Source organism: Toxorhynchites rutilus, chromosome 1, assembly GCF_029784135.1.
Source record: "Toxorhynchites rutilus septentrionalis strain SRP chromosome 1, ASM2978413v1, whole genome shotgun sequence".
Taxonomy (NCBI): Eukaryota; Metazoa; Arthropoda; class Insecta; order Diptera; family Culicidae; genus Toxorhynchites; species Toxorhynchites rutilus.
In genome coordinates, this window is record NC_073744.1 from 31,463,454 (window position 1) to 31,489,873 (window position 26,420).

A 26,420-nucleotide genomic window follows, 5' to 3' on the forward strand; every position below is an offset into this window, starting at 1 on the left:
CACATCAGCACCGCGTTGCATTCCGAAGACTGATTATTAGTGTAAAAAGATAAAAGGGTATCTTTCAAAAGAAATCAATTCCGACCGCAAAGGGTTCAAAAATAGACTTGGTCCACTCTGACTGAACGGATCATTGAATTATGCTGGTCTTCAGAGTGAATGATCGCAAAATGTGCTATTTCAGAGTGCGATATAGACTGTAGCGATGACAATTAATTCGAATTTGACGATTCTATTATCGAAGATTGTCTAAGATGATTGAAAATGGAAAGTTTATGCTTTAACACATTTGTCGTGCAACAATATTCATGCCTGTAATAGATGGCAGAGACTATTATGCTGAACGCAACCAAATGTTTATGCAGTTTCAACCTCACAGTTCACACCTCACACGAAAAAATTAAATGCTTTGAAAATTGCAGAGCTCTAAACTTCAAGTTCGTTCTTCTCGAAATCATAAAAATGTCACATGGTCCGGTCTGACTTCACACCGCCCAAATGACTGTACTAAAAGTAAATAATCTCCAAGAAAGAGGCACAACGTCACATAAGCCCCTAGTAGCCTTTTGGCGCGAATAAAACCTCTTGGGAAGGAATACCACACGGAAAAAGCGCAATTTTCATCGTGAAATTTATTCTGAGGTCAATCAATGAGTCGGCCGCCGACCCGCCGTCGGGAGCGGCGGCCACTTGCAACAAAACCTGTGTTTCGTTAATTACCCGGTGAGTTTGAAACACAGGAGACTATCCTTTGGTAAAGTCCGACCGAGCATAGGACGTTATACGTTTGTCTGGTAGTACTTGCAAATAATAACTATCAAAATGGGAGATGAGATATGTATAAATGAGAGATGATGCCCTGTGCCTTGAAGTCTTGCTTCACGTTCTATTATTCCGTAGATGTTGTACCATAAGCATGTTATGGAAACAACCAAGGCCCCAATGCAGTCTTATTTATAATCACATGCACATGCCCAGATACCATTAAAAAGTACCCATCACCGCCAAATTAGTGGTATTGAATTCATTTCTCAGTTATCAGTGTTAGTGCCACACCAAATATATTTTATTGTCAACGATTAGTAGGCTTCGTAGCAAGGTTTATTGCCTCTCTTATAGGATAAGGTTAGGAGGATTCACTATACATTCCCAATCGGTATAGATAGCGAATGATATATATAAAAAAGCAAAGAAGCAGATAAAGTAAAACAAAGAAAAAAAGGTGTTTATACTTGAATCAACAACAAAAAGCGGCCCGATTCGGTCCTACTCGATCATCGCTCTCTTTCTCTCAGAGTTCGCCTCAGTGTGTATTTCTGATTGAATCAATTTTGTTCGATTGTTCCGGCATTGGTCTTATCGGTGCCGGAGGGTGGGGAGGAAGTGTTTTCTTTTCCGGCAGAAGTGCGCGCACACACACACACACTTGACCATCGCCATCATCGCCGTTATCGCCACCGTCATCGTTATCATCGCTATCGTGTATCTATCACAATCTAAACTTTTTCAAACAAAGATTGTTTTTCTTTTTTTTTTGCGGACAACGCGATTCTACACTAACACTCTTATTTTAAAATGAACAGAATTTTCTCGCTTAACTATTTGTACTCTCGCGTTCAATGGCTATTCTTGGGTTGGGTTCTTTAGTTTCAGTTGTCTTTCGTTGGCGTCACAGTTGGTGCATGTCTTTTGGAATTGTTGGGGGTAGCAGTCAATCGATTGTCAACTATCTCTACCTATCAGTGGAGTACGGTAACGCGTACGAATAAAATAAAAAAAATATATATATATGATCATACATTCCTACTTCCTACATCACGACGACTGGCAATCTTTCATCACTAGAATCGTTTCATGGGTTGGGGTTTACTCTAATATGCTCTGTTATTTGTTCAATAAGAAAAAAAAAATTCAAATATTCCATTTCGACGCGCGCGGGCATGTGTGTGCGTGCGCTTCATTCGCATTTTGTGACCTGATTCAAAAGTGATGATCGATCATGTTGTCTACGGCTGCATTCAGCGGGAATGCATATTGTAGGAACGGCGAATAGGCGGAGTGTAGGTAGGGATTACCTGTAAGTATACAGAACGGGAGGGCGATTGGCAAACGGTGGTCAGTAGGTAATGGGTGGTGTGCGTTTGTATCGTATGATGCTTTGGTGATGACGGCGGCGTTGGTGGGGGTGGTGATGGCAGTAGTGTCAACGGAAAACAAAAGCGAAAATTTTGTTTCGAACGAAAAACGAAAAACAATAGAATCGACGACCAACGTGATGGAGCCTATGATGGATGGGTATGGTTGAATGACGTGAGTGACACTGATTTGGAAAAGGAGCGTTAAGAGTTCTGTAAACAAGCGATGGTTCATAAAAAGACACCAGTAGTGACAGCAGAACCGATAGATATAAGTTACGTTAACGTCGAACAATTATTAAATTACGGTACGGTTACGTTAATTGAATAACGTTAACTACATGGGCTGAAAAGTCCCGGGATTTTTCAACAGATGGCGCCACTAAAAATTAACAAGACTCATTTCGAGAGGTTCATCTGTCACAAGTTTATGTGTGAAGTTTCATTACATTTCGTTTATTTGTTCACAAACCACAGTTATTTAAGTGTCACTACCCGAACACTCGTATAGAAAATTGAAAAAGAGGAATATCGTATTTCAATCAAACATTGTTTTTTGATGGGAAAACTCCAGAACAGTGGTTTACGAAACGATATTCCACTTCTGCTCCTTCGAGAACAACAGTTTATCGGTGGTTTAGTGAATGGCACCGCAGATACACTTCGCTCTGGAGCTTAAGCTTGGGTAGACTGTACAATTCGTAGTTGCTCTCCGTGATTAACCTGAACCAACCACAATGCACAAAGAACACACAGAATGACGCTTGGGACTAGCAATCATTCTCGTTCGGTGGTTCGAGCTTTAAATGGGCAATAACGACGCCGGTCACGTCCTTACAGTCACCAGGGGAAGGGAAGGAATGTTAGTATGATATTCGCTGTCCGAAGGCCATAAGGGTCGCCTCTATAGCGTGGTATATTTGTTAGTGGCAAGGGGTAATAATCAGGATTCACTGTGATATGAATCTGTAAACGCGGATTCTCAACCAATCGACGAAACTGAATAACGAAATCGAATATATTTCAACTAACGGACCAGCAATGTATTTTAAAGACAGATGAATATTTGTGCATCGTGCATCGATTCGTTTTGAACGATCGTAAAGTGAAGTTACGTGAGTTAGCTGAGGCCGTAGACATTTCAAAAGAACGAGTGGGATACATTTTGCACGACATGCTGGACATGACAAAGCTATCCGCGCGATAGGTGCCGCGTTTGCTGATCGTCGACCAAAAACAGCCGGTTTGGCGTCGTTGAAGCGTTATCGAGTGGACTTCTACCGATGCTTTGTGACAATGGATGAAACGTGGATCCATTACCACATTACTGAGTCCAGTAGGCAGTGTGCAGAGTGACACTGAGGCATATTTCGAAAACTTAAACCAGTGATTTTCAACCGGTGGGGAATTCCCCCCTAATGAGGAATTTGGTCAATAAAAGGGGGGAATTGAGCAAGGTAATATTGCACAATTACTTCGCTTTGGAGATGACAATGATTAGCAAAAACTGCCACAAAAACATTGTTGGATACGCTAAGATTTGCGATCCTCGGCAAACATTTCCAAATCTGAAATGTAATGTTCAATTTAACAACATCGCAGTTTTTGAAAGACTTTCATCAGTGAATGATAATGGAACAGACGACGAAACAGTACGGAAGACCATGAAAAAGGAAATTGTACAGCGTTTGTCAAGACTTTTTACAACAAGTTAAACTTGAAACAAATTTTCCTCATATTAAAAAGCAAGATTTGGACATGGTTTGAAATGCCTTCCGACTGGCAATGATGAACTTTTCGGATTATTTTCAGAAAAAAACTCATCGCTCTACATATGATCGATTCTTATCCTGATATGCGAAATAAGCGCATATCAGGATAAGACACTGGTAACAGTGTTGTTGTCTTTTGAGTAGTGTTTATGTGAATCTGGATTTCCTATATTGATAGTGATGAAATAAAACAAGGTGGATATCGAAGATGACATGAGGTGTGCTTTTCGACAGCGTTCTCAAGAATTACGATTTTGGTGGAAATAGCTCAGGTGCAGGTGCCATACTGACTTGCCAAACTTTATATATATTTTTTGTAATCAGATACAAGTATAAAATCAAATTTGTTGCGAATATAACTCGAAACCCGTATGTATTCTTTTATTGTTTTACTGATATGCTACAGACTTTCTTACAAAATACTGATAGGGGGGAAGCACTGAGATTCATTTTCGTATAGGGGGGAGTAAAAAAGGTTGAAAACCACTGACTTAGATGATTCGTACAGAAAGGGAATCGAAATGTTGGAAGCTCGTTAAAATGCCCTCGAAGTAAACTATGTTGAGGAATAAATACAGCTTTGCCTAAGCTACGATTGTTTTCATTACAAAACCCGGGATATTTTTGCTAACGTAGTATTTGTATGTTCACATTTGGCATTTCTGACTTAAATGTTAAGACACAAATAACACGTTTAAAGAAGGAAAAAATCGATAAATTGTATTCTGTTTTTCTGCCTTTTCAAATTTTCTGGGCATTTATGCTTTAGATTTATTACAGCCATACTAGCTGACCCAGCAAACTTCGTCCCACCCAAAATTTATTTTTCGTTATCACATCCCCGTTTTCTTACTAAGCGCACGTTCATGGGTCCAATCGCAAAATCGCTCTTTAGAGAGGAGGAAGGAGTGTCAAACCACCATAAAAACATTTATTGCACCCTAAAACCTCCACATGCCAAATTTCGTTTCATTTACTTGATTAATTCTCGAGTTATGCAGAAATTTGTGTTTCATTTCTATGGCAGCCCCCTCTTAGAAAGGTGGGAGGAGTGTTGAACCACCTTAGTAATGTATCTTGCCCCCTAAAAACTCCACATGCCAAATTTGGTTCCGTTTGCTTGATTAGTTCTTGAATTATGCAGACATGTATGCTTCATTCGTATGGCAGCCCCCCTTAGAGAGGGGGGTGGAGTGTCTAACCACCATAAAAACATTTATTGCACCATCAAACCTCCATATGTCTCATTTGGTTTCATTTGGTTGGTTAATTCTCGAGTAATGCAGAAATTTGTGTTTCATTTGTATGGCGAATCATCTTTATTTATAAAAAGGGTGGCGCATAAGTCACGCAATCGATTTGCACCAAAAAATATCTCACGATACAAAATCGTGAGAAATTGTATCGTATAAAAAATGTCTCACGATGCACAATCTTTATTCTCGAATAAAAAACGATACAAAGTCGACAACTGAACCGCTTAGGAACAAACACGCTCGATAGTTGCAGCGCGATCGTTATTTGTTTTCGAGAGCGTAATTTTCAATGGTCATATTGGTTGAAATATGTGCATTATTTTTATGAGAACCCCTCTCCTTTCCAGGGGAGGAAGGGATGTCATACCATCATAGAAACATTTCTTGTACCCAAAAACCCTCATATTCCAAATTTGGCTCCATTTGCTTGATTAGTTCTCAAATTTGTGTCGAGTGTCGATTCTTGACAAAAAAAAAATTCGAGAAGACACTAGATCTCGACGTTTCATGCAATTTTAAGACATTTGGTATCAAACAATTTTTTTCGAAAACCCCGAGTTCTTCCACTCCCCCCTTGGGTGAGTTTTCGATTTTCAAGAAACTCAAACTTTGACCGCTTTGCGCCACTCTCCCTTAAGTCCGATTGAGCTGATAATTTGCATAGGGTATTTTTTTCGAAGTGGTGAAGATTTTGTATAGGGTAACTTTTTGAAATTTTGGGGTCATTTTTTTCCCATACATTCATTGGAACCCTATTAGACAGATTGTTGATGATCATTTCAATTAATCCAATTAAACGCATACTCGAGATGCATGTCAAAATCGAAACGAAGTGCCTGAAGTTTTCTCAACCCCTAATTTGATCATTTTTTTTTATTTGATCATGTCTTTAAAATTACTGCAAGCGTCTTCATCTATAAACAGTAGAGTGCCAACGAGACCAATTGTCTTCAAATTGTATGAAACGTTGAGATATACTGTCGCCTCGAATTTTATTTTCAAGAATCAACTCTCTGGAACTTACGTAACGACCAGTGGCGTAGCGTGACCGGGTGACACCCCTCCATAATACTTAGTTTTTGTTTTCGAATGAAAAATCAAACCTATCTGAACAAGAAACGTAATTATCATAATATTACATAGGAGGAACAAGAAATCACAAAGTCTTCAAACGTTGTTCACTGGAACCGTTACAGTTACAAAAAAAGAAACCGTGACAGTTATAAAATAAGAATATAAATAAAATATGGTTTATTTGTGGATATCGAAATGTGACTCAAACAAATCTTATGAGATAAATATCTTTGAGAGCTGAGACCAACATAGATATTGTACAAGTGCTTCTCGTGCGCATTCGCTCTCTTGTTGAAGGCTCAATGGAATGCGCAGCTATAACGGAACAGGGCTCAACGTATTAAACATGTCTGACCCATGGTTGACCGCAAATTAGAAACAGTTAGGAACAGTTTCAAATTCACTGTGAGATTTGGAACCGATTCTTGGAAGCCCCACTTCTTGATGAACTGTAACACATCCAATGCAATTTCATTAATGGCATCATTAGAATTTCAGCGGCCTTCAAATGTCTATGAAGTCTTGGTATCTCTATCAAAAGTTGACTTTCCGAAACTTCGTAGTTGCCAGTTTGTTAAATCGACTTTTTCAGATCACTGTCAGGTACTCACAACATGTGTCGAACTTGAGTTACTTTAAAATTTTCGACTTCTTCTTTTGACGATTTTGACATTTCTTGTAATGATCTGGAATTCTCCGTTTAGTAGCAAATTTATAATCGTTGGATTTTAATAGAAACCTTCCTAATGGCCGTTTCGACTAGTCGCTTTCTTTCAACTGCGAAAAAAAAAATTAGCAGTGCATTGAGTCTGATCACAACATTACTTAGAGATGGTCCTTTGGTTTGCAAATATTCTGTGATAGATCTACTTCATGTAGTTTAACGCAACAGAGTCGCGGAATACTCCAGAAGCTGTGATCAGCCCTCAAACAGGTGGAACTGCGAGAAACGAGTAAACAGATTGAACAGTTCTTTCACATTTCACACACTGTACATTCTTAGCAAAATCATGTTGTCATTATAAGCCCAAAGAGTTGCCTACAAACCTTATGGATACGGCTTTTTTGTTTTGCATTCTCAACCAAACCTGTACTACTTCATTTGATCCTAACATGGTTGGAGCGGTCGATAGCCTGCGAACGGGACTTCATGAAAACTAAACCCTCACCTTCCAGTTGTTGACAGATGTCGTTATTCAATTCAGCAGCTTTTCCCACCCATAACGAAAAAACTAGTAGTGGGTTATATCTGTGATATAACCGCAAGGTTATCGTAGGACTACCATTAGCTTAGTGATCATTTGTTTGAAGTTGCATCTAAAATAATTCTCAATAAATAGATGAATGGTTATTTGGTTCCCCTTGGAATTGTTCTGCGGTCTGTTCGAATATATATATATATATATATATATATATATATATATATATATATATATATATATATATATATATATATATATATATATATATATATATATATATATATATATATATATATATATATATATATATATATATATATATATATATATATATATATATATATATATATATATATATATATATATATATATATATATATATATATATATATATATATATATATATATATATATATATATATATATATATATATATATATATATATATATATACGAAATAATATTCTTTCGCTTGTGATCTCTTTATGACGTTTGACACTCAAATCATCAAAACAACCTTATTCAAGTATATCCGAAATATTTTTTCCGTAATATAAAAAATCATCACGGGAACACTTAGTTAACTCACCAAATGTGTGCGAAATCATATTTTACCCCTTGGGTGCATTCACAAGCGAACGATTTTGCACAAGCCGACGCATCATGCATCATGCATCAACCGCGGACCAATCGAGACTGAAATAAAATTTCATGAAGCTATCGCTATTTATGAAGATTTAAATAGTTTACATTTGAAGTTGTTTTGAAACAAGTTTTTTTGCCAACAAGTAAAAAACATCTCTCGTAGATCTTTTATCTTTCGAATAATGTTATTTTAATAAAACTTCGTTCGTCCGGTAAAGAGATATTAACGCTCAAAATCTTATATTTCGAACGTAACCTCCTCGTTTCCGAGAGATGTAATATGTGGAAATAATGAACATAAACAAAACAAGAAAGATTCTATAACATGGACATTTCCATAGTTTTGTTAGATAATACCATAAGTAAAAAATCGGTAACCTTTATTCAAAATCATGGTTTTTTTTCAATGTAGTATAAAACCATAAATATCATGGTTTTTTTTTCAATATAATAAACTTGTCATGGTAATGGGTGTAACCCTCCTAAGGGTGACACCCGGGGCGGACCGCGCCTTCGTCCTCCCCCCCTGCACTACGCCACTGGTTACGACTAACGTTTTTCTGAATACGAAGCAGAACGTATAGTTCAGGGTGCCAATGAAAATGGCCATCTGAATTTTTGGAACGGAACTTCCTGCAAAATGTTGATTCCCACGAAAAAATACCCAGTGCAATACTTTAGCTCAATAGGACTTTATTTACTAGTGTCACAAATACGTCAAAGTTTGAGATGTATTCCCTTGGACGAATTTTTACTAGTTTTTATGATATTTAGTACGGTTATAGATACATTTTCCATAGTCCCATTAAAGTTGATTCTACTTTGAATCAGACGAATAAATTACATATAAAATCTTTTTATATTGACCGTGGATTCAAAAATTTTCGCTTGAGTATTGTTACACTCTGAAACGTATTCTTACATCAATAACTCTGGGGATGCATCTACATACACATTATCCTCAATAAAGCAATGTTGTTCCTCAAACTTGTAATTTCATAAATTCGTCAGACAATCTGGTTTCATGAAATTTTCTAGCAATGTTTTGGGAAGCCACGAAACAATTGAGGGTAGAGATAAAAAAAGTTAAGTACAAAGTTTAACTTCATGTAAGATATATACAAGTGCGAACCGAATAACTATCATGACAGAAAACTTTGGCATGGAAACCAGTATATTTATTACGAAAAAAATCAAAAATCAAGAAAAATCAGGATAAATTGAGTGTTCGTCAGAATATCAGGAAGCGTGCTGAAAAGTCTGGAAAATCCTGAAAAATCAGGAAGGTTGGCATCTCTGGTCATGACGAATACAAAGATTCTCCATATTGTTGGTAATAAGGCATAACTTGGTGAATTTGTTGGAGGTTAGACAATCAAAACACCGTAAGTTTATTAAGGAAAAAAATGATATCACCTTGGAACCTAATTACGCAACAGAGTAAGGATTCTGATCACACAGCGGATCAATGTGTGAAGGTATCACATGGACCATCTTTGTTGATTTTGCTATACAATGCGAAACACTTTCTAGGATGCTCTTTCGAGAAGCCAGCCAATCTACTGATATGTGAACTTTCGAGGGTTTTTGTACTCGATTTAGAACTATTACAGAACTCGGAAATCGGGATAGTATGTGCGATGGCATGCACGGAGATGGATGGACTGTACGAATGATGGTTACTTCTGTCCACTCGTGTGATGACAACGTGGCGAGGATGGGGATGGCGAAGTGAGAATGTTTTCTAATGAGACAGAGAGAGAAAAAGAGATCGAAAGCGAGAGCGATATCGAGATGTTATCGATAATGTCGTGATTCTAGGATATGGGTGTGACGGATGATTAGTAAATCTTCAACACAACTCGCGTTAGATCCGCGCTCGCAAGCGAACAGGAAACCATAAATGGGGCGAATTCGCAGAATCTACCGGTTACCCAATGGCGGGCTCAAAACTTACCTAGGATAGCACCAACGATCACCTCTGGGATCTCGACGTTCTTCTCCTTATTGCTGTTCGTTTCAGCCGGTGTTGGGCTCTTGCTAAGCGAACCCATCGATTGGGCGGCGGCGGCGGCTGCATTCAGTGCGGTGGCACTGGTCAACCCGAAGGCGTTGTTGTTGATCGACATCGGTGTGGCCGCTTGCGTGCCCGGATGTCGGAACGGATCGAAGGTAGCGTCGTAGCGTTCAAGCGAGGTGCGGGGTGTCGCGGTGCCGGCGCCATGCAGGTATGAGTCCAGATTCAGCTGTCCCACAGCGCCGTACACACCGGTGGCTGCAGTGGCAGCAGCTGCCGCTGCTGAAGACTGTTGCAGTTCAGAAACACCCAGGAAGCTCAGTGGCGTGGTGTGGGTTCCGTTCTGGAGGCCAACACCGATGCCCAGCACTCCGTACTTGGCGAGGACGGCTAGCGCTGCGTGAACCTCAGATGTTGCGGTGTCCGAGTAGCCGGACTGTCTCATGGCACCCTGCAGTATGTGGTCGTGGTTGAATAGAGGTTGTGAAGAGCAAGATAAAATTGAAAGGGGGAAGAAAAACAAACATCGGCGCATTAGTAAACGGGTCGACGGACATCGGTCGTGCGTGGGTCACATATGTAGCAGAGACAGAGATAGTAACAGGTTTTTGGTTTTAAGAATAGACGCAAAAACTAAGCGGCCTTCTTTTGTTTCTTCATTCGTTCTGTGAGGAGGACGAGACAAAACGGAGGCGAAAAACGGTCAAGATGTCTCGTGAACACAAAAGAAAACTATTGGTTCGGGAAAAATGTGACAGAGATTGGGAAAAGAAAAACGTAAAAAAATAGAGAATATATAAAAATTATCGAAATGAAACTTCTACCTTAATATGTTCAAGCAATTGTGTGGTAACTGTAGGATTAGTTTGTGGTGAAGGTGCACCTAGATTTAATGACAGATTCAGTCCGGTGCCGTTGACCAGTAAACCGGCCGTGGAAGCCCCGGGCATTGCGCCACCCAGTGCGGAATTTAATGATGCGGTACTGGAGCTGAATGTGGGATTCTGTGAGGCGGCAAATGGCGAACCAGTGGGGTTGAAATTGGCCACCGGTCCGTTGATGTCTGCGTATGATACGTTCAAGCATGAGCCGGATGAGGGATCTTCGACGATTTTCGCCAGGATCATCTTGCATGCAATCTTGTTGTTCTCCTTCTCGCCGATAATGGTAATGCAGCGTTCCTGCAGTGTGAGCTCTTTCGGTTTTTGCGAGATCTGTACGTACGAGCCCGATTCCTCCTTGATCTGTTTAATGTAGGCTCCCGCCTTACCGATGATCATACCGGCCGTCGAGTTGGGCACGAGGATCTTAACCTGCTTGTCGCGCTCAGCCGCCTGCTTGGCGTCGGCTTCGGTTAGCGCCTTGGTCATGTCGGGTTTCTCGCGAATCTTATCAATGATAAAATCGAGCACAGTCAATATACCTTCGACTGTGCCGCTAATGAGACAGACTCGTTCGGATGTTCCTTGAGGATGAGAAGTAAAATGAGAGAGAGAAAAAAAAGAGATATTCGGTGAGCTGAGAATGTGAAACTTTATACAGATGCTGATAGAGAAAGAGAAAGACGGAAAGACAGAGAGATGGCGAGAGGGTTACAGACGGTGTTTGCGGGATGCAGAATCACCGCTCAGAGGATATTTTCTTCGGAAATGGCGGCCTTCGACCATTTCGCCTATTAACAACGGAGAGCGGTGACAGACGAAATGTTCACACATAACAATTAACAAACGATTAGGGCATTTTTGTTGATGAGAACGACAGCGGCAGTTAAACAATAAAAGATACACAGATAAATGATCGTAATGAGCAGAAATGAATGCTATAATGAAAGCTGATCCTTTGATGGAAGATACGCGATCTAAATGCTTTCGAAAGTAACCGGGCAGATTGCGCATTAATTAGTTGTAATAGTATTTTGGTTGTGATTAATAGTAGTAGTGAGGAGAGTGGTTCATTAGATTTTGTAGTTTTCTGTACTGATTTGAATGCAAGTACTGAATGGGGGGAAGACTGTTAAACGTTCAACATATAAGAATACAATAGACAACTGTAGTTTTTTTGTAAAGGTAGTCATTTGTTGCTTCAAGAAAAGTAACGCAAGGTGTCAACGTAAAGAAAACGGTAAAAATCGTAGGAATAGAGAGCTGGAAGGTAGTATAGAAGGTGGTGGGGTCACAACAACGGTTGTGAGCCTTCGGAACATTCACGGAGCACACGTCGGGTAGAGACAGTGGAACTTGGGCTTCTTACCTGGATAGAAATCATGTGCCTTGGACATCTTCACCCGCGCTCCGGCATCCTTCTGGAGGGAGGCGATGGTTTCGCCACCCTTTCCGATGATGGCACCGGCGGCCACCGATGGGACGAGGGTTTTAAAGTGGTAATTGTCGCCACCGCCCATACCGACGCCGCTCCCTCCATTGGTTGTGGTCGTTGTTGTGGTGGTTCCAGTTGCTGGAAGGTGCAAAGAGAACAGCGGATGGTTAGAATAGATGAATTAATGCATCATACACGATTTTTCATAAAGACAACATCAGGATGCTTGCCATGTTTTAGGATTGAATTTCAAACATAAATCACTCTGGCGAATACGATCCAATTTGGCAACACTGTATGGCCAATGTTTATAGATAGTTCATTTAAGGCCCATTTATACGTTGCTAGTAGCTGATTTGTCAATGAGCAGCTACTGACCCGGTGGACTCGCTTGACAATTGGTTGACTCGCCTTGTCCGTTCACACAGTGTGAGCTGCTGGCGAGAAACTAGATACTACGGCACGGGTTTTCCAGGGATGCCAGGGAATTTTTTAAATTTCCATGAAACAATCAGAAACAGCAAGCAGTTTGACAGATAATTGACATGGAATCGACTCCTCTATTGGCAGGTTACGAAAAACATGTAAGCAAACGGAAAGCACATGGACTAAAATGTCTTCGCAATTCTCATTGACATCAGCTTGGTAAACCAATTTGTGAATAGAAAATGTTGCTTTAATTTTTTTTCTTCAATTGAGAGTGAACTTTTTCGTATCTAATATTAATTGTATTCCATAGAACAATCACCTCTATTCTGGAACCCGAACGAGTTTGGAAATTTCGCAATCCGATCGAGATCGACTTTTCATTCTGCAAACCGAAAAAAACTGCGTTCCGAAATTCAAACCCATTCGACATCTGCAAAAGTTACATCATTGTCTTGACCCAAACAAACGTCAGAATAATTGATATGTATTTGTGAAGCTATTTACGTTTTTTATGGAATAAAGTTAACGTTAATAACTATTTTCGCCGCGAACGGATTTTGGCGATTTATATACTAAACGAATCAGAAATTCCCTAAGATTTGTTTAATATGCTATACATTAGAATCCCCTGGTTTGTAAATGGTTAAAATTCATGAAAACTTTAAGCGTTTCAATTTTCTCATACATTCGCTCTGTTTGTATGCTTTCCCGAACAGAGCTGTCAATAACGAGCAACTTATCGACGAGCAATGCAGGGGAAATCGTAAGATGTAAAGTCTCCGTGAACAAAGGAAAAGTAGAAGAACGAAGGGGAATACTTGTCTAGAGTATAAATAGTGCTGAGGCAAACTTTCATTCGGGGGGGAGAGACGAATGAACTCTCTGAGTTTAAAGTCTCTTTAATTCAATACCATTACCGTTTCATTCGGCATCGGACTGTTGAGCAATCCAGTTCACTTTGATTTCGCTACGCTTCGATCTAAGATTGGACCCCACCAGTGGTAATCCAACTTGGATATCGTCGTGTGGTTTTTCTGTTCGTTTTCCGCGTTATTCGTATCATGTGTTTTTCTTTCCGCGTCATGAATTGGACACTGTGTGATGAGCAAGAAGAAGAGGAAGGCAGGCTCGAGCCCTGCATAAACAAACGCATTGCCAGGGATAATAAAATTTCGAGGCAAGCGTCAACTAATGATGCACGCGATGTTGATGCAATGAAAAGCGCTCGCCCTGAACCGAGCCTTCGCGAGTGTGAAACCGCATCGAACAACAGCGAAGTAGGCGATTTCAGCGCGTCGGTCGAAAATGTAAACGCCTTTACCCAGGCAGCAACCAAAATCAAGCTCCCCCCGCTGGTGGTGAAGACGGTCGCTCTTGACAAACTCATCAGCGAATTCGCATCGATGGGTGTTACAGCAGAGTATAAGCTGTGTGGCATAATTCAGTCTTTTTCCAAGCAGTTAACATTGTTTTCAAAAGGGCTTCGTTGGTGCCATTGAGAATGCATCAATGCATTAAACTGATGTTATGGCGAAGCAGGCGTTAAGGTTGTGCGCCAAAAAATATTTGGGGAAAACCAAGCATCTTGAATGTCTTACTGGAATGTTAAAGTTATTTGGGTTCGCGTGTCAGTCGCCAATCTGCCTTCAACTAGGATTGCATTTGCGCTAATCTTGATCATAATGAAGCAATGCTACTGTTTTCGAGGTTACTGATATTAACAAAAGAGTTTATTTCGCTTGTTTAGTCACCAAGAAAGTAAATGTCGTTCTGGAATTTTGTATGTGATTAGGTTTTGCTTATCAGTAGCAAAACTTCCTTCACTAACGGTGACAGCTGCGCTTCTCTCGAGCATGAGAAAGTAATGCAACTTTTTTCGATGCCAGTAATATTAACAGAATCGTTTCTTTTGAGAATAGCGCAAAATGATGAGAAGTGTTTATATTCCTAGTACAGGGAAACTTCGATATAACGTACCCTCGTTATAACATACCCTCGATATAACGTCACTCGATATAACGTACACATTTCCAAAGTGTAAAGGAAATTTTTTTTCAATATTTTTTTTCAGATAGAACAATGAATTATTTGTATTGTGATGCTAAAACAAATGTTGTACCTTCAATCAATTCCGAAATACAGCTGGTTTTGTGATTTCCGGATTCTAAATGAATCAAGCTTTAATCAACAGTACGAAGGGAAACATCATGAGAAAGGCTGGCTTCGTCTTCTGTTTGAAGTTATTCATTAACTTTACTAAAACAGCAACACAATAATGTTTTATAGACTACGTTTGTTAGTATTTTATTATGCTTCGATATAATATACAATTCGATACAACGTACAATTTTGATAGTGAAATGTACGTTATATCGAAGTTTACCTGTAGTTTCAAGCCACCAATGTAATGGCATTGTATACATGCTATGGCGAACGCTTGTTTGGCGCTTGGTTTATGTTGTACGAACGATGCCTAGATGCCGATGCCTTTGAGGCAATACTAAATAACATGTAGCATGATAATTGATACTTGCAAGTGTTGTCATAGTTGTTGTTTCCATGCGATGCCAAAAATATATTGATGTAGTTATGAGATGTGCAATAATGGTGCTGGTGCAACATGTATATAATCGACTGTAACTGAGTCTATGTCAATTTCGAAATAGGCCACCGGAATAGCGTTCGAGGTAAATTTTCAATGCATTGACATGAAATAAATTGCGACATACGATCAGCTAGTGTATTGTTTTGCGAGGGCAAGAATGAATCATCAATAAATTATCGTCAACTGATTCTACAATAAAAAAGGATTTCAGAGATTATTCTACTAAGCAGTTGTTTCAAAGCCCATTCGGACTTTATTTAGTGGTGTCGTAGACGTTAAAATTTGAGTTTTTTGAAACCCGAAAAATTACCGGAAATCGGGGTTTTTTAAAAAAATGTTCGATGCCAAATGTCTTAAAATTGCATGACACGTTGAGATTTACAGTCGTCGCAAAAATTTTTTTTTTAAAATCGATTTTTCAGGCGGAAAAATGACAAAAAACTTTTTTTTACAAAAAAAAAAATTCGAGATACATAACTGTAAATCTCGATGAGTAATGTAATTTGTAGACATTTGGCATCAAAAAATCTTTCTAAAACCTCGATTCCCAGAGTGCCGATTTTTGACAAAAATTTTTTTCGAGATGACATTAGATCTCGACGTTTCATGCAATTTTAAGACATTTCGCATTAATTTTTTTTCTAAATCCCGATTTCCTTTATTATCTTCTTGGGTGATTTTTCGATTTTCAAAAAACTCAAACTGACCGCTTTGCGCCACTCTCCCTGAAGTCCGATTGAGTGATATTTGGCATAGGGTGTTTTTTCGAGGTGGTAAACATTTTTTATGGGGTAACTTTTTGAAATTCGAGATGACCATTTTCATTGGCACCCTAATGTATATTTCTCGAAGAGAAAAAACAAAACGCGCTGCAGTCGCCAAAAGCGGATATTCCATTTTCGAATAATGAAATTTTATTTAACGAATGATCAACCAATCTGCTGGATTTTCTTCGTCACGCTGGTGTGTAGTTAGCATGTAAACTACGAATGTATCCATCAAAATCTCATTCCGTCATCGGTCAATCATTTCACGTGCTCCTGGCCGTACGAACGAAATTGGAAAGAGAGACAAATCGTGAGCGAATTAATCGTGATCCACATTCTTTCACACCCTCCCCGTGAGAAAGTGACAACTCGGTGGCGAAATGTTGCTCCATTTCGAACTCCAAGCCATGTTTCGGAGGCGGATTGGAAAATGATCTGCTGACTGACGAGTCGAGAGATTTTCAAATGGCAATAGGTTTGTTGAGAGTGATGTTTCATCGACTGAGGTTTTTTTTCCATTAAGGACCATTGTTTTTTTATACAAAAACGTTTTGTTACAAAACGACCAGAAGTAACATTTCATTCATAAATATCAAATATTGATTTAACGACTGAGGGATGGCTTTCTATCCAACACTTCCCGCCATGTGGTAAAACATCTCCAACTCGACATCTCTGCAGCATATCTCCGGGGTTGATGATGTCACAACTGGCAGGCGACAGCCCGATGTCATCTAGCCGAAACGTGAATATGAAAACAGAGTCCAATCGGCCACTGTCTCTCTCTGTGGTCTCCAGTAGCGCACCCGAGTCACAGCTGCAGTTCGCTTGAAACTGGCACTGAAAAACAATAACCGAAGCTTTTTTTTATTGTAAGTCACTTTGCATATACGCGTCCCATTACGTGACATGACTTTCTGCAAACATAAAGCGGCGGAATCGCTGCGACAATCCTACCCAATGTGATTGCCGTTGCGTGAGATGCGCATCGATTGACGGCGGCTGTAACGGGTTTTATTTTGATTATCACCTTTCTTTTCCCTCGTGCGTGCGCACTGACTACCAGATCAGCTTGGGATTGACAGTTTTCTCCACCAGCGGGCGATCAATGTTAACACTCGCATAGTGATCCCCGATTTTTGAAAAATCGAATACTTTTCCGCAGTTTGTTATTCGATACGTCTAATAGCCTCAAATAATCGATTAATCGATTAGTCGTCACACTGAGAGAAATAATTAGTTAGACTAATATTTCTCATTTGCTAGAAAGCCATCTGGAATCAAAAAAGTTGATGGGATCTTGACATAGGACTGTGTAGTAAAGGGTGTGTCACATCAAATTACATCACGGAAAAAACGCTGTAGAAATTTAATTTTTAGGAATTATATCTTCAGCTTTCGCTTATAATCAGATAAGAGTGTATAGATCACGTTGGCCATGCTTCACTGTCAATTTTTCGTAAATTTGGAAAAATGTCGTCGAACTAAAAAGAGCGTCGTGAATTAATCCTGTGCACTCATTTCGAGAATCCGGAGTTGTCACATCGGGACATCGGTAAGATGCTGTGAATCGTCCAATCCACGGTCAGCAGAGTACTAAAACGATACTTCGAGAACCTAACCATCGACCGGAAGGTGAAGAACGGCAAAAATGGATGCTCCGTCAGTGAAAAAGATCACAAGCGTGTAGTTAAGCAGTTTAGACGTGATCCGAGAAGTTCGGTCCGGGATGTCGCCAATAAGCTGAATTTGTCAAGTTCATTCGTTCAGCGGACCAAGCAGCGGGAGGGCCTGCGTACATACAAGGTTCAGAAGGCTCCTAACCGCGACGAAAGGCAAAACATGGTGGGGAAGACGCGAGCCCGGAAGCTGACGAAGCCGCATTGCCTGGTAATGGACGACGTAACCTACGTCAAAGCGGACTTTCGTCAGCGGCCGGGCCTGTTGTTCTTCTCCGCAGAGGACAAATTCAGCGTTCCGGAGGAGATTCGCAAGCAGAAACTATTCAAGTTTGCCAAAAAGTACATGGTGTGGCAAGCGATCTGCTCTTGCGGAAAGCGGAGCGCCCCCTTCGTGATGACCGGCACGGTAAACGGACAGGTTTACCTTAAGGAGTGCCTACAGAAGCGCTTACTACCACTATTGAAGCAACACGAGGGCCCGACCATCTTCTGGCCGGATCTCGCTTCGTGCCACCATTCAAAGGACGTGTTGGAGTGGTACGAAGCCAACGGGGTCACCTTCGTGCCAAAGGAAATGAACCCGCCCAACGCGCCGGAGCTTCGCCCAATAAAGAAATATTGGGCGATTATGAAGCAGGCCTTCCGGAAGAACCCAAAAGTTGTCAAATCGGAGGCGGAATTCAAGAGAAAATGGATTTCTGTTCAAAAAAACTACAACCTGACGTTGTACAGAACCTTATGGACGGGGTAAAGAGGAAGGTGCGAGCATACGGGCTTGGGCTCGAAGTATGAATAAAAAGAAAATGCCAAAAGTTGTTTAATAGATTTTATTTCACTGTCTAAAATTTTCAAAAAGATCGGTCTACTGGGCGAATTTCTACAGCGTTTTTTCTGTGATGCAATTTGATGTGACACACCCTTTAATTGCATTTGACCTGAGTTTTCATTGTTCAAAATCTGTAATTTTTTCTCTTTTGATACATCAAATTGAAGCCCTAAAAAACCGTTTTCTGTTTGAACTTGTACCCTTTAAACGGATTAGATAACGTGGTATAATAAGGAACCACATTCTGCTCATAAATGTACACAAAAATACTACCCTTTTGTTCTGTTTATTCAATTATGCAGAAGAAGACAAAGAGCCATCATTTATAATTTTCAAACACAAGTCTAAATAGTTAAGATCTACATTAAAATAAATCTATGACTACAGATATAAAAAGCAATTTTATAGATAAAAATAGCATTTTCTCCTTCGTTGCCACGTTGTCCGGAACATTGTTGGGGGTTGTAATAACTTTATAGCCAGGTGATGTCTTTTGTGTATCCTATGGCCATGAGTGTAGCAAGACCTACACGATAAAAACGTGAATTGAGCACGAATTGACTGGGCAACATACAATACAATAACTGATAAATGCCTATTATCGGTAAATGGAGAATAATTCATTATACGCATCAACTCGCATCGTGAGCTAATGCTCGAATTCAGGCAAAAAAATGCTCGTTGCACCAGGGAGGAAAGCAAGTGATTAGTGCAATTAAAAGAAAACATATCCATTCTTATCATCAAATTGTTAACTTTTTTTTTACTATATTCACTGTTCATGTTTCAAGCAAAAGAAAAAGGTGGAGAAATTCCCTGTCTAACGGTATATAACACAACACATGTCGCAATAACGATTTTGAGTAATATGCGTTTGAAAACTCTTAATAACTCGTTACATTTTTCGTAGAGTGACCCCCCTATATAAAAATCAAAGACATAGTCCTATGTCGAGAGTGTTCATTTCGTCTGAAAATCGATCATTATCTTTGACGCTCCCCTAAACTCGTAAACGAAGCTCAATGCCGTCAACGCGAACCGAGTTTTCAATAAAACTGCAGCGGCTGTACGTTTTTTTTTCTTGGGTTTGGATCGGTGAATCGGCGTAAATTATTCGTTCGCTTCGATTATGGGCTGCGCAGTATTCGTTCGATTAAAAATCGATTTCTGTATGCAATATTCGATTAATCGATTAATCGAACGATTATCGGGGATCACTACACGCGCTCAGTTTCCGTATTATTTAAGGCGAAGCAAGTGGGTTCGATTTCATAACAACAACAATTAACGCCTGTGAAGTGCTATCGCTAGCGTTGTAACACAACAAAACCTACGAAAGTGAAACTTCGAAACAGTTTGCAAGTGGGCGAAACTCGCTTTGCTTATTGATTTGTTTACTGTTTAGGGGTCATGTATGTAAACAACGACCATATTGGTCGAAGTGTGTCGTTCGCGTGGCCAACAAGTGGCAAGGGTAGAGGAATTCGTAACGGCGAATAGCGGAATATGCCCCGAAGAATAAGATAGTGCGCTTCACTGCTAAATTGTCGTCAAATGATGGGACGTTGTTTGTGTGGGAGTTGTGTGCAGGAGTTTGTGTGCGGAGCACTTTTTACTGCTCTGCATCACCACTAAAGGGAGAAGCAACTTGCTCAATAAAGTCACAGCAGCAGGAGCAGTTGAAATATGCAAAGATTTTATACACGAGATTAAATTTTATTATAATCTCCGGTGGGATGAATCGTAAGGTGGGCCCCGGCTGCCTTGTGCGGGTGGATTTTTTATGAGCCATTAGTTATGGCAAACATTTCCAAACGTCACGTCTAGTGTCGTACAGGCTGGTTACCTGGAACGCACAACACACATCTGGTTTGAATCGGTTTTCGTCGATAAACAGTTTTGGAATGTAGTGAATTATTTTCGATTGCAAAAAAACGTGTTTTTATTCATCATTTTTATTACAATATTTTTTATTCCACCAGAAAATTCATTATCATTTCCGCTTTACCTATCGCACACGCGAAGAAAAGATTGGTTACTGTTCTATATACATTGGGGTTTTCATCGATAAACAGTTTTGGAATGTAGTGAATTATTTTCGATTGCAAAAAAACGTGTTTTTATTCATCATTTTTATTTCAATATTTTTTTATTCCACCAAAAATTCATTATCATTTCCGCTTTACCTATCGCACACGCGAAGAAAAGAGTGGTTACTGTTCTATATACATTGGGGTGTCCATCCATTAGAAAGATATCACAGAAATTCAAGGTGAACACAGTTTGTTTACATTATATATCCCCACAAGTTGAATACTGTTCTACTTTTGGGAGTAAATCACAAGAAAGCATGAATGAGCGAATGAGACGAATGAACGATGGATTATCCATTCATTTCTTTGCTCGATGGACTGTGTTCACCTCAAATAAATATCTGATAAACATCGGTAACTGTCAGAATTGACCAACAAGCAACTGAGCCACATGTGACAAAAAAGTAGTCCATAAAGTGGCTAGATATCGAAAAAGCTCCGATAATTGACCAATCGGGGCGTCGCGAGAGGTAAACAGTATTTTTAGGGTTCCCAAGTTTTACTGTTGGCTCTATCAGGGTATCGGGACCATTAAACTCCGTCACCGACCAATTTGCACAAATCTCTAATTTGAGTGGAAGTTTTTTCACGGAAACCAAACATTGATCGAGAAGTTCTCGCGAAACTCGTTACTCAACTATAAACAATAAAAATCCGAGCTATAATCGATTGAGCTTGAATTATAGCAACAGAAATGTTCTGATACCTTTCTAGAAACGTTTTGTCAGTTCTATTGTTATTATTTGGATTTTTTTCCTATTTACATTATGATGAGTTTTTGTGTAATGTTCTGTTAAAGAATCCCGAATGTTCCTGGCGAAACGAGTAAGTACGTATTTTTACGAATAAAGGTGTGGATCCAGGACTTTCGCTGCAGAGTTTATTGTGTTCTTAGGTGTCGAGTGATTGATTTGTAATTTGAAGAAATAAATGTGTTTTTTATCCGATTACCTGTTTCATTCAACGAAAAAAAAATCTTTTTAATTAGACTTACAAAAAAATTAAATTTGAATGTTTCGTCAAACTTTTACAGAGACACGCACAGTATGTGATACCGTATGCGAGTATACGAGATATGATTTTTCGCGCGAGTACAAGAGAGTTAAAACCTTGTTTTATCGTCTAGTGCTACATTAAATTTCTACTGATTTTTCGATACAGTCATCGTTGGTAGACCGCAGCATAATATTTGAACAGTTAGTCGCCCGTAATGCCCAAAAGTTTGGCCACCCCTGATATATGGTACGGCAATATAAGATTAATACGAGCGAGCGAAACAAGGGACACGTTTCAAATAAGCACGCATTACTTGACCACAGCCCAGACCAAGATGGATATAGATCTCCTTTATGCTGGAAAGTGTTTTTTAGGAGTAAAATTAGAAAACACTTTCCAGCTTCAATTTGTAATGAGATGTAATATTATCACGCTCCTCCCCAACAGCATCATTAGCTATGTGGATAGCGTCATCGTGTAAAACAGTCTTGCATTCCAGCCGGCCTTGTTTCGATTCCCGTTGATGTCGTTTGGACTTTTTTTTTGTGCAATCCAAAAAAAGATGGAAAAAGAAAGAGATGTCTGCTTCCATACATACAAACATTTTAAAGCGCTGGGTGACGTATGACATTATTTGCCTATTTGACGCTTCAAGGCATGAAATGACGGGTTTTCTGTCGAAAATGAATTGCTTTCTGACAACGCTAGTTTTGGTGTAGTGTTACAAATGCATATAACTATTTTGAAGTCCTGGAGCGCACCTGGGAATCACATTCACAACACCTGAAGAACCTGGTGGAGAGCACGCTGAGGCGCATGCAGCAGATCCCGAAGGCCAAAGGAGGACACACATTAATTATATGAATGCTTTTCGTTTATATTTTCTGGAGTCAAGAGGAAAAGGACCCTTGTTTTTGTCACTAGTTTTTTTCAATACTAATTGATCTTTTGTATAATTCAAATTCTTTTTTTGTGTTCTTTAAATGAAACTTAAGAAGAATAGCAAAAATAAGATGTCAAAATGTAGACTGTAGTGTATTTCTTTAATTTGAGCCAAAAAAATAGAAATTCAAAAAATGACGAGGTTGGCATTCTATTTGACCTATAAATATAATTTTATAAATTTATGATTTCCAGTTTTCAATTCACAAATTTTTGAATTCTTCGATTCCTTCGATTTTTTAAATTGTTCAGTTCTTCAACTCTTCAATTTTGTTTCGCTCGCGCTATTTTTCATGATTCGAGAAGAACTGGAACGGAACTGAACGGAAATGATTACCGTGATTCCTTTCCGCGAAAACGAAAACCTTGGGATAAATAAATTAAAAATCGATCATTTCCCCATAGCTATCACTCAATCTGCTCATCTATGATTGAACGCGTTCATCATTTTCCCGAAACCCCGAAAGTATGGCGAGAGGAAGGGATGAATCTTCCTCGCCGCTCGAACACCAAAAGCCTCGTAATCGCTCAAACCGCCACGGTGGTTAAGAACGCGCTGTACAGACGGATGGCAGGAAAAAGCGGCCAAATTCATTTATGTTTCAAATTGCCTCCCTCGGCTGTGGCAGAATCGATAGAAGGTTTTCATCATCCGCGGGAAGATTCTCAAAGCACGCGGTCTGGAAACACATCCAGAAGCATCGATGTATGCACGAACACCAATCGGAACAAAATAACGTTGTAAAATTATCCTCTACCCCTTGCGGTATCCCAGATTCCCCGTTATGAAATTGCCTGCGTGCTTCAGATGCGGCTTTGATGTTAAATCTTTCTGGCTCCAACCAACCCATCCACGGGTATTCCACGGCCCGTTGGCGCAAAATTTGATGCCGCAAAATGCGAAAAGGCAAGAAGGCGCCCGGGATCGATTTGGCACTGCTCCCAACTGCCTTTCTGGGTGTGAGTGCGAGTGTTGCTGTGTGCGAAAGTTGGGTTTTTGGGGCAAAAAGAAACATAGACGTAAACATCGAGAGAAAACAAGGCTCTATTCAGCGAGTTGCCAAAAGTTGAGCTTCTAAGGTAATTAAAAAGTATTGGGAGAGGGTACCGCAGGATTATGCTAAACAGATCGGGAAATTATGTGAAGTAATTTAAATACGGGAAGCTAGTGGAAAAGTAATCGATGTAGGATTACAGCTCCAGAAAGCAGAACCCCAAACGAACGTTGTATCCAATTTAATCCCGAACCGGGCAGTAGAATGGAATCAGTTATTCAAACACCATTCGGGGTGCTCTTATCGACTTTTACACTTTTTCATACATCAAATACCACATTCTGAAAAACATTGCAAACAAAACAAAGGGATATAGCTGAAAACTGAGAATACCGCAATAAATCTGTTCCTTTTTACTCCTTAATTCCCCTACCGAATGGTGCCCCGGCACCATCGGCTCCTTTTTTTTCTGGCGGATCACTGGCTCCAGGCGATCACGTAAATACCGACGCGAATAGGGATATCGTTCCAATGAATGAAGTGAGAAAATATGATAATGCTATTAGAGGAAAACTTTCGAAGGTCTAAAGCGAAACATTCCCCTCAAAAGATTACTATTAGATTACGCCGGTGCGAACCAAGTCAAACAAAAAAGGCAGAAGCCACCCCAACATCCAACAAATCATCATCTCACAATAATAATGGCCTGTTTGGGGCAACGAGCAGCGAACAAAACTCATCACAGCACCGTTCCGTTGAAGCTCAGAGCGCGGTTGAATGTGCCCCCATCTCCTAGATTTCAAAACATTAGTTCAAAAATGTCCGCTTTTCCCGCACATCGCGTACAACAATGTTTGCAAGAGGAAAAAAACAGCTGAGAGCAAATTCACCTGCGAGAAAACAAAATTGTGTCAAATATGCAAATGTTTACACAGGTGAATCATACGGCATTTCTGATTGTGGAATTTAATTCGGTTGCAGTCAAATGGATTCCGACCACGATGGCACAAGTTTCTGTGGTTCCATGACCATGGACAGGATTATTGCTTCAGATGAAGGCTACACATGCCAGGATTCACTGTGGTGAGTGGTATGGTTATGTCAACTTGTTTTTTTCGGGTTTTCCGACGACAGTAGGAGCGAGGCAGAAGCGCTAACAAAGGTTCGTTATTGCTTATTAATAATAATGATGGTCCCACCTCATTCCCTTACAAAGGTCGAATTATCTTTAAGATAATTAGTTATAAGAATTCACTTAACAATCTGAACCAATAAAAAAGATAAAATAAAAATAAAACTAACTGGTTGTGCTACAGACATAGACTCTAAATTTGATGAACTTCATAAGGCAGTACGCGAGCTTTTTTATTCCATGGCATGTCAAGAAAATTTCCAACCCGAAAAAATCCTTGGCCGATCGGGAATTGAACCCAATACCCATGTCCGTATCAGCCGTGAATTTACTAGAGCATTCCCGCTTTACGAGATTCTCGATAACGGTCTGCTAATGCGATCGTTTCCGAGTCCAGACAGCTGAGCATCCTCAATCTCGTTATAACCATTTATTTAACAAATGAATTTACGAGTATTCCGATTGGGCTATCCCCAGCTACATTCCGGTTTTCACATCAAACCCCTCGAAATGATGTTAGCTTATTTCATAACTAATAATTCGAAAACTGCTATGCCCTTCATAACTTGGGATACACACGTGTCCGTTGGAACTCGCAATCAGATCTGCCTCAACTCAGAAAAATCTCGTTATAACCAATTAATTAACAAACGTGCTTACGAGTATTCCGGTAGGGCTAACCCCAGCTTCGCTCCACTTCCAATTTGTAATCTCTTGTAATGAGGTTCATCCTAAATTGTTCATGACTGTTTGCGCGCGCGATGCTCAAATTATTGTAGACTTCGCAATATTTTTTTTAATCTGATATCAACAATCTTGCTATCTAACAAACTAATTTCCCCACGCTCCATGGATTAGAAGTCTGTTTTAGGGAAACACATTTCAGTCGGAACAAAAATACCCCCGACTTGCATTAATTTACAATGTCGATTTCCTTCAGGCACCTTGGTTTTGAAGTTTGTGTTAGGGAACATTTTTCGGTGAGAACAAAAGTCCTCCTACTTGGTTTTGATGGCTGTGTTGGGGAAATCGTAAATCGGGCCAATCAAAACGAGGCAGTTGGGGCGTTTAGATAAAGCTTAACATTTTACAATTATTCAATTGTTTATCTAATGAAAAATTACATTTTATTTATTGCGATGGATGCGTAGAAATATTCCTTATCAATTGATGCAAACATCTTTCCGATCCAGTAAGAAATGTTCGAGTTATAAGCATTCGAAATCTTTCTTTTTTTTCTACAAGTTCTGTGTTTGGGTTTTAATTTCAGAGTTCTGAGGTCACTTGCTTGCCTTGTGTTATACTGGTGTATATCTTTTCCATGAGTCATTGTGTTTCGTAAATAATTCGGTGTCAAACCATTGGTCATTTTGAGTATTAACGTGAGCGTGTCGTATTTAATACGCTGGCCGACTGACATCCATTGTAGGCATTCTAACATAAATCTTCCGTTTGCATCCGTTGCAATTGTCTCTTGTTTGCTAGGAACAACACGGATGCACAATAATCAAAATGTGGAGCAATCAATGCTTTGTA

General features: G+C 39.7%; 1 protein-coding gene across 5 annotated transcripts in view; it reads right to left on the reverse strand.

Moving 5' to 3' along the window:
- LOC129763156 (RNA-binding protein Pasilla) overlaps positions 1-26,420 on the reverse strand; it is a 151,096-nt gene that overhangs the window by 13,320 nt on the left and 111,356 nt on the right. For 4 of the 5 annotated variants that reach the window (XM_055761961.1, XM_055761960.1, XM_055761959.1 and 1 more), the window contains 3 exons: positions 12,352-12,555; positions 10,926-11,566; positions 10,042-10,552 (listed from right to left, as the gene is read on the reverse strand). In XM_055761961.1, coding sequence (XP_055617936.1) covers positions 10,042-10,552; positions 10,926-11,566; positions 12,352-12,555 — 1,356 coding nt within the window. Of the gene's footprint in view, positions 1-1,232; positions 2,076-10,041; positions 10,553-10,925; positions 11,567-12,351; positions 12,556-26,420 lie in introns of all 5 variants that reach the window. The other variant, XR_008740811.1, reaches the window with a different exon arrangement.